General features: G+C 40.8%; 1 protein-coding gene across 1 annotated transcript; it reads right to left on the bottom strand.

Moving 5' to 3' along the window:
- Positions 1-2295: 2295 nt before the first annotated feature.
- LOC139467110 (metal cation symporter ZIP14-like) lies at positions 2296-8457 on the bottom strand. Its single transcript, XM_071248828.1, has 7 exons — positions 8173-8457; positions 4653-4839; positions 4373-4542; positions 4091-4219; positions 3507-3906; positions 2621-2808; positions 2296-2442 (listed from the first exon to the last, which is right to left on the bottom strand). The coding sequence occupies exons 1-7, from the start codon at positions 8455-8457 to the stop codon at positions 2296-2298; spliced, it is 1506 nt and encodes a 501-aa protein (XP_071104929.1).
- Between the last annotated feature and the right edge of the window lie 1618 nt (positions 8458-10075).

The raw sequence follows: 10075 nt of genomic DNA, 5'->3' as shown, positions 1-10075 counted from the left end.
TTGATACTAAGGTCAGGATTACAGTGTCAGGGTCAGGGTCACAGTGTTCCCTATACTTGTTCTATTGGTGCAGAGGTCAGGGTTACAGTGTATCGTATACTTGTTCTGTTAGTACTGAGATCAGGGTCACAGTGTTCCCTATACTTGTTCTGTTGGTACTGAGGTCAGGGTTACAGTGAATCCTATACTTGTTCTGTTGGTACTGAGGTCAGGGTTACAGTGTATCCTATGCTTGTTTTGTTGGCACTGAGGTCAGGGTTACAGTGCATCATCCTATGTTTGTTCTATTGGTACTGAGGTCAGGGTTACAGTGTATCCTATACTTGTTCTGTTGGTACTGAGGTCAGGGTTAGAGTGTATCCTATACTTGTTCTGTTGGTACTGAGGTCAGGGTTACAGTGTATCCTATACTTGTTCTGTTAGTACTGAGGTCAGGGTTACAGTGTATCCTATACTTGTTCTGTTAGTACTGAGGTCAGGATTACAGTGTATCCTCTGCTTGTTCTGTTGGTACTGAGGCGAGGGTTACAGTGTATCTTATACTTGTTCTGCTAGCATTGAGGTCAGGGTTACATTGTATCCTATACTTGTTCTTTTAGTACTGAGGTCAGGGTCACAGTGTTCCCTGTACTTGTTCTGTTGGCACTGAGGTCAGGGTTACAGTGTACCCTATACTTGTTCTGTTGGTACTGAGATCAGGGTTACAGGGTATCCTATACTTGTTTCTGCTAGCACTGAGGTCAGGATTACAGTGTATCCTCTACTTGTTCTTTTAGCACTGTGGTCAGGGTTTCAGTGTATCCTATACTTGTTCTGTTAGCACTGAGGTCAGGGTTACAGTGTATCCTATACTTGTTCTATTTGTACTGAGGTCAGGGTTACAGTGTTTCTTGTACTTGTTCTACTGGTACTGAGGTCGGGGTTACAGTGTATCTTGTGTTGGTAATTGTTTGGGGTCAGGGTTACATGGTATCTTGTTTTGGTTCTATTGGTACTGAGGTCAGGATTACATGGTATCTTGTTTTGGTTCTACTGGTACTGAGGTCAGGGTTTAAGGATTGCAGAGTTACAGGGTATATTGTTTTGGTTCTATTGGTATTGGGGTCAGGGTTAAAGGGTTACAGGGTATATCGTATTGGTTTCACTGTTTTGGGATCAGGGTTATTGGGGTCAGTATATCAGTACAGTGTATCTGGTATTGGTTTTACTGATATTGGGGACATTGTTGGCGGTATCTGGTAATTGTAGAATGAGCGCGATTACGTTACTCAATTTGTCTTCTACGTACGTTTTCTATTGTTTTGATATTTTCAATATATATTTTGTGTACGTACTTTAGGTTTTACTAACTGATCAGTAATAAGTAAGACATGTATTGTTGGGAGTCAAACTGTACCTTGAAGCATGTGAACAGCTAAAGCTGCATCACCATCAATATCTCCAAGATGGACGTGGTGTCAGTCAGTGACTAAGGAATCATAAGACGAGTGTGTTATGGAATATAGTTTATTGTGTAGCTACAGCTTCACACAACACCTCAAATACACACAAGATACTATTATTCATTATCACAGAGCAAAGGACAAACAGTAATATTGCAAGTCTTCAAATCTTCAAGTCCTGCAAATCTTCACCCACGGAATGCTCCGTCGTAGACGTGGAAAACACTAATCACATGTGTGCTCATTTCATTATTCCTAATCTAGAATGTGTTTACGGGTGCACGCTCCACACTTCTTATCTATAGAAACAACAACTACCATGTAATCAGACCCGGCCGTTCCTTCTACTCCACTAATTGACCTGTGAACTAAACCTTATCAAACGTTGACCATTCGAGTCATTGGTTTACATTCCCCCATTGATGTAACTGACTTCAACCCACAGGGTATATACAATCCAGGGTCAGCCTCTTTTGTGTCAATATAGGAATACTTCTGTCCCTACAGCGATGTTCGATTACTCAAGGTAGCACTGATGGCTTTTGAAAAATACATCCTTTCATCTTTTTTTAACATATCGTGTAGGAAAATTAATTCTCGTAAAATCCTTTACACATATAATTCCCTGTCTTGTTCTATATGCATTTGTTTTGTATTAAACAAAGAGAGAAGCGGCAACTATATAGAAGAAAGGTGCATGTCCAACTCATATTGCATTGTTTCGTATGTGAAATACGGTTGGAGAATGGTGGTAGTTGTATTGTCTCTGAATAAGAAGAATGGTATATAGTTTGTATTCAGACGAAGGTCCAACTCAACAACCGTAGGTAGACAGTTTACAATCAACATAGTATCACACCTGGATTTCCCCTGCATATGCTGCTACAAGGATGATGATGCCAAAGCCTATCATCAAACCAAGAAGCTGTAGAAACGATAAAAAGATGGCCCCCGTCCCCTCTTTCAGTGCCTTGTCAACAGCATGGCCCATTTCTGGAATCTGTGGAGGAGAAAGACAATCAACATTATTTATGGAACCAATTCAAAGTGCTTATGAATCATCTTCAAATGAATTTTAATGACCACATAGGGTTGACATATTTTGAAACTTGTTGGGCTATTATGTATTGGCGAATTGTTTGTTCTCTACGATGTATATAGATTGCTCACGCTCGTACCATGTCAGCAAGAGGAACATAAATGAATATGCCTCCTGCTATTGCAAATATCCACTGGTTTGCAGACGTCGTCTCGCCTACAAAGATGCCCACAATGAGACCTGGGATCCCCATGGCGGCTGACAAAGTGTTGTATGTTAAGGCCTGCTTCATCGTCATCCCCGAGTGCAGTAGGATCGACACATCGCCTGCCGTTATACAGTACATGTTAGTCCGTGCACATAGTTAGATATTTGTTGAAATTGCAGGTTTTGATTACTGGAGAATTCTTTGCTTTAAATCTGAGATAATGAAAGAACTCACTTGGTAGAAACCTTAACAAACCACGCCAAACAAGTCCAAATGAAAAGAAAGTCATGCGATCAAGGATATCAGTAGACTGGGTTAATAGGAAATATATTCCAAAACATTGATGAATCTGTACATTTGGGCTATGTATGTCTACAACAGGTTGTAGAATGTGTTAATGATGCACTCATGTCTAGATGCTCTACATCTCCCTTCTAGAAAGTAGCTGTACATGAGTGAGTGAAATGGGTTTAACGCAGCTTTGAAGAGTGTTTCAGTTACATTATGGTCCGGCAAGTTAATGCGGGAGGAAAGACCGAAGTCTTACAGGTCTTAGACATTTACCCACGGGTCTGGTTCTGACAAGCCTAGAAAAATAATCAGGGCGAACCGAGATTCGAACCCACCGCACGCAACTCTGCACAGCGAATTGCCTGCCTTAGACAACTGGCCATCCATGCCCACTCCCTCTGATAAACCTGATCTTTTGTGATAGTAGACATCCTGATAAAGGACATTTTGATAAAGGACATCCTGACAGTGGACATTCCTGCCATGGATATCAAGATGAAGCAGACCGTGACATATAAGGACATACCTAGCTCATGAGGTAGTTCTTCACACAGCACGGAGATAGCTAAACTGAGACCAGTGGTGATGTTTTCCGTGAAAGCTGCGCCGACAGACAAACCGTCCACGAATTTGTGTATAGCATCCCCTAGGAGAACCATCCACGCCACGGTAGCTATCTGCTGTGTCACTTTCTCGGAGTCTGCTTCAACATCGCTCGTCTTCCTGCTTTTAACCCCGTTGCTGCTGTCGTGTGTGCCGTCGTGTGTGCTGCCGTTGCTTTTCCCGTTCCCTATCACGGTAGTGGTTACAGCAACAGGTAGGTCACTTGAGTTGGAGTCCGTGTCCTCGCTGGACGATGTCGTGCTCATGGTGACTGTGCTCCCAACCTCCACCGAGATCTCCGCCACTGTCCTCTCTTTAGCAGACTGAAGAACACAATGTGAATCGACTAGATGAAGTCAATGAATGAACACAAGAATTTATGCTACTTTAAATATTGTTTCGGTATGCAGCAGGATCAATGATTTGAATGATTTGTTTTCATGAAAGCCAGACTTGTAGTTTGTGTGATACACTAGGTATAGGCGTTCTTGGCGTTGGCATTCCTACCTTTATTTGGTGAAATGATATCTTCAGTATTCGCTCGAGCAGAAGAACAAAGATGATCCCCGCGAGCACGGAGCAGGCCTTCCACAGGTACGTGTCCTTGGTCTCCTCTATGTACATCAGGTGCATGGACTATAACACAACACACACTCATCAGCGACATTAGCGCAAAGTAGAATTGACTCCATACCTTCAAATTATGTGGGTAAATAAATGGTATTTAACACATTTTTGTCCTGATGGTTCCAGATTTCTACTGGTTTCAAGTAACTCGGGAAGACCTACCTCCGGTATGAGTACGACTATGCCGGCTCCAGCCTGTGTGCCTATAGCAATTGCCACAAGGAACATGAGCAGTTTCTGGAAGAAGCTGGAGTTCATCAGTGGCGTGAGGAAAGCCCCGAGGTTGGAGATGAGACAGACAGTGAGCACCACGCCAAGGCCGTAACCCCATGCTGTGTGGACAAATAACATCAGAGGTGAGATACACACAGAGCACAACTTCACATCCAAGAATCATAAATACTGACTGACTTAGCGGTATCTTTACGTTTACTTTTTGTACCTTCTGCATCTGTAGGTTTGCGAGGTCCTTCGTCTTCTGGTGCGGAGTCGGCGAGCTGTAAAGCGCGGCAGTGGTCTTCCTCTAAGGCAATGACAATAGCCGGCAGCGCGTGTAGCAGGGACGATGAGTTAATACGGGCATCCAAGGCGTATGTGTTGAACACATCTTCACTGCGAACACACTCCACCTATATTAAAGGACGGATGGCATGTTATTCGTGAATATCACAGTTGGGTAGGAACTCGATTGTCATAACTAAACTAGGAAACCCAAATTGTTCCATGACAGTTTATCCCCTGATGTCTATACCAAAACGTGCTATGTTCAGTTTAGACCAATGACGTTTCACGTTCACCGTCACCGTGTCGTTGTTGTATAAATGATGAATAATTAAAAATAACATTCCACACGTTCTGGTTCAGTAGTTACAGAAGAAGGGAATAGGGACTGGTATAGGGACTGGTGTGCATATATATATAGTGGCTGATAGACACTAACTTGTTAAAATGCAATCTGTTTCACTTTCTGTAATAACTCTTGTGTTGATTAATCAACTTTATGTTATGGCATCATTTTACATGATCCCGATTAAGGTTGAGACTAGTACCCTCAAAGCGGAAACTAAACTTGATGTTATGACGTCATTCGATATTTCAGTGTATGTGAGTGAGCTAGTTAGTTGGGCTTAATGCCGCTTTGAATAGTATTTCAGTTATATCACGGCGTGTTTGGTTGATGGGGTAGGAATTCCCGAAGTGGTGCCTATATTCTATCAACAACAATAGCTTTTGGTCTTAGTGGTGGAAGGTAGTAACATGTGAAGGAAGATTAAGGTCTGGCGGTATAATTGTGGCGATTCGTCAGCTTGGTGAGACACGGTGAAGTGGACGTGAAGAAAAGGAAACATCCAAATATTTGGAGAGGCCCGACTGTAGCGTCTCGTTCCAACATAACATTTTCAAAATCAACATTTTACTCGCATATGTAATTTATTCGTTATGTGCACGATCATATGCTATTCGTTCATATGTGCATGTTCATACGCTATTCGTTCATATGTGCACGATCATATGCTATTCGTTCATTTGTGCACGATCATATGCTATTCGTTCATATGTGCACGATCATATGCTATTCGTTCATATGTGCATGTTCATATGCTATTCGTAACTACACCTATCCACATTATTTAATTCTTAGTTTAGCGACCGTTACAGTAAACCAAAAAAGTATTTAACAAAATGAAGTAAAGGAAATAGGTTACAGTGGGAGAAAAGGGGGACATCGCATTTAATAGCTGAATTAATGTATGCAAAAAATGTTCTAGCTCTATAATGTGCTATATGAAGGTTGAAATATTGTTCGCACTGGAAAAATGGTAAAGTCTGGGTTATTGTGAAATAATGCCACACGAGACGGCTCTGTGATGTGTTCTTCCTGTTCCAGGTGACATTAATCTGCGTTTTACTACGTTAAGGTAGTAGCCATCTATTAAATAACAGTAGGTATGACGTCACATATGTCCTCGCTCTGCACGTGTCCTAGCTCAGTCCTGGCAGGCGAGGTGAGCACTGAACGTACACGTTTTCTACTTGTCAAACTCCTGACAGAAGAGTTGTAAACCTTCTTACGAACAAGGAACCTGTGAATCCAACTATTGCCGTGTTTTCTGGCTCGCGAATAGACATGCATATTAATCTGTATATAAATCTAACTATGCAATTAGGTTACATGTATTCTTTTCTCTGTTTCAAACTGCACGTACTGGTGACCAAGACCACCGTTGTTAACTTTTGTTTTGACAGGGTGTGTGGGGTGGTGGGTGTGTGTGGTGGGTGTGTGGGGGGTGAATATTTGTACAAGTATCAAGTGTCTCCAACTTGTATTTGCATGATTCAAATAAAACTGTTTTCTAAAGAAAATCCATCCCTCCTCCCCCTGCCCCCACCCCGGCTGGCTACGGCACTGGTGACCACCTTTAGATACTCGCTACGCTGGAAGAACACACAACCATTTTAAATCTTGAATGACGTTTCATCACATTTCGTAAATAAGCTATCAGTATCCATTATATTACGTGTACCATGTCCATGCAGTCAGTGCAGAGAGTTCAACACATGCCAGAATACAAGAGAAAAATATTGTGTGTTTTCGGAAAAAAAGAAAGATAATTTCCTAACAGGGTTAAGATGTTTGTGCATGAACAAAAATATGGAAACCGAAACATGGGTGAGGAAACATTGGAAGGTGGTCCACACAGAGTTAGGAGTAGAGGGGGCGTGGTTATAAGAGTACAACAGGGGAATTGTTTCAGATATGACGTGTATTATGTAGCATGTTTGTGCATCGGTCGTCTTGCATATTCATAACCCTAAGCATGAGTGGAGAATACAAGAGAGCTAGGTCATCCTGGAGGTTATACCCATAATGCATCAAAAGGACATGCCTCCAGCTCATGACATCTTGACACTCTAAGGTCATGGTCACCGAGATGGTATTGATATATCTGTTTGGAACTTTCTATTCCCGAATTTCATGAGTACTGCGTGTTTACGTAAGGCGCACATATACAGCCTAATGCCATTGTTTGAGTCGTGCTGCACAAACACGCCTACACACCAATCCTGACTATAGATTACAATGGTATATGGTAGTCGAAAAATAAAATAATATCAGCATTGTTGATAAGTGCTTTTCCGGTCAAAGACCATAATACATATATTCCATTTACCACCAGTTTGCACTAGGTCTGCCGTCTACTGTGAATGCATTTTACATGACTATGTCTGTTACTTAGTACAGTGTAAATGCACAACAGCCATGTAGTCTTGGATTGAGTATGTCTTCAAGCTGACCGTGGAAAATGAAACATTTACAATTTACTGTTCAGTGTTTTGTATCAGTTTAACTTTATACATTCATGGTATATGAACCTGTGTAGCTATTCAAAATTAATAAACCCTTTTAATATACTAAAAGTATACAAGAAGGTCAGTGCATTCGGATTTACTTCGCTTTTAACAATAATAAAGTCCTGCCAGCTTAGTGTAGGAAGAAAGTCCGAAGTGATGCAATCATTAGACGTTTACAAGTTTGGTGAGACCCATAAATACGAGCGTGGTTCTGATCAAAGAACCAATAATTAGAGTTAATTTGGGATTCTAACCCAAATTTATAGGATTCTGGTACGCCTAAGGAACGCAACTCTTCACAAGGAATTGCGAGCCTTACATGCCCAAGCCAACTTTCATACTCACTATGAGAGAAACGTACACTATACAGATTATGCACATGCTGTTAGTTTCATGAACAGATATATTTGTTCATTTCCTATCTTAGTTTTCGAAATAAGTAATTGAAAGTATTCATCTGCAGTGTTACTTTAAGCATGTACTATTGTACGTGGAGCGCAATAGAGCCCATTCGCATTTGTTCCCAGGTTTCGTCATGTTAGTCAAACCTCACCTCAAAAGAGACTTCGCGGAGAACCTAATAGACATGTAGGAGTTGTTTGACTTACCTGTCCGCAGGTGGTGTTTGCGGTGTTGTTTAGAACTGTGTTGCACCAATCAGCATCCCTGAGAGCCTCATCCTCCGACCCCAGGATTCCATCCGTGTCCAAATTCTGCTTCACGTGCAACTTGAGACTACTGAACAGAGCGTGGAACTCGTCCCTAGTTAAGGAGCTACTGGAGGAGTACTTGGAGATGAGAGTGTCTGCATTCAACAAGGGTGAGAAGCCACCAACCAACGCCGTCGACGATGCCGCAGGGACAACAAGGAGGAGCAGCAACAACGACATCATACTGCTAGCTGGAGGGAGGAGTGGGGGCACAGCGTGTTGGTAGTGCGACTGTTCACTGCGACGACAACCCGCTAACTACGTACAGCCGAGTGTGACAGCTACTTTAATACCAGCAACTTCTTTATGATGAGACATGACGTTTGCGACTGCAGTACAAATTTAAAGCCTGCGCATTCATGGTTTGTCCAATCACCTGCCTTCTACATGGTATCTCCCCGCACTCAGATACCACAGTGGACACGGAGATGATTTATTCCCTACTTGTTGTTGTAGCCTGATTTGCTTACACTGTCATCACTTCACCCTGACAGCGCCACACCAAAACCCCATCGACACACTGACACACTGCTGGAATTTCTAGTCACAATGAAATCAATCTTCAAAGTGAATGAAAACTTCAAACTGGTAATTGGTGTTATTTAACCTTCATTATACAACAGATTATAATCACATAGTGTAGGACCCTTCTTCAATCCAGGACATACACTCACTTCAGAGTTAATACAAATATATAAGTTGACAGGCGTGTGTTTTGCTGGCCCTCATGTACAGGTGCATATAATATTAAGCAGTTGGTAGAGTGGGATACGTACAATCGATTATGCTTTTAGCAGAGATTTTTTATGAATATGGTGAGTTTTTTTAATAAATAATAAGCAAAGTGTTAACTGTTGGGAGTTATAGTTAAGCGTTGTGCGATGTAGACAGTTGATACTACAGAATGAGGTTACTGTCTGAAGTGAGAGTTCGTTTGAGCAGTATCACCCCAAACCTTCTACATGTCAAAACTTCCAAAGACTTTAACTTTTATATGTCTAAACTACAACAGACGAAAACTTTTACGTATCAAAACTTCTACATGACATAACCTCCGAAAACTTAAAATTTTACATGTCAAAATGTCTACATGTCAAAATTTCTACGTATCAAACATTCTACATGTCAAAATGTCTACAGACTAATACTTCTACATGTGAAGTATACATATTACATATTCGGATACATATATATATATATATATATATATATATATATATATATATATATATATATATATATATATATATATATATATATATATGAATTCTGGTATAAACGTGTTTCTTAGATCACAATAATAAGGACACATAAAGTAAAATGAAACCTCTTCGATTTTTCAGTGGACATTTTTCGTCCTTCATTTATCATTAGATCGACCAATCTATGCCTAAACTGAAAACATTAACGTCTTAGGGATCTTGATGTTTATACAGAATAGCACTTTTCTGGTTGAATAAGACGCTTAAAAGTTCTAACACAAGTCATACCTTTAACTGTTTTTCTAGAATGATATGCCATTCTTGGTAAAATATATTTATAGATCGTTCACGAATTTGTTTCAAAAAGAGTTGTTTGGTTAACCACACGAAGCCGTAGCCTTGAGAGAACAAAAAGTTTTTAATACGTGATGCCGATGTTACTTTGCCCATGTCGTCTAAATGTACAAGCATATTATAAGAAAGTTTGGAGATTCGGCGTTCATGCATTACAGGAATATGAAACCAATATTTTAAGCATCTAATTTGGGAGCTGATATATGACATACAATTGGGAGTTTATGGGCCAACGGATAAGATAT

Source organism: Haliotis cracherodii, unplaced genomic scaffold (assembly GCF_022045235.1).
Source record: "Haliotis cracherodii isolate W230 unplaced genomic scaffold, xgHalCrac1.p SCAF_19, whole genome shotgun sequence".
In the NCBI taxonomy this organism is placed as follows: Eukaryota; Metazoa; Mollusca; class Gastropoda; order Lepetellida; family Haliotidae; genus Haliotis; species Haliotis cracherodii.
This window is presented reverse-complemented; position numbering and strand designations above follow the sequence as displayed.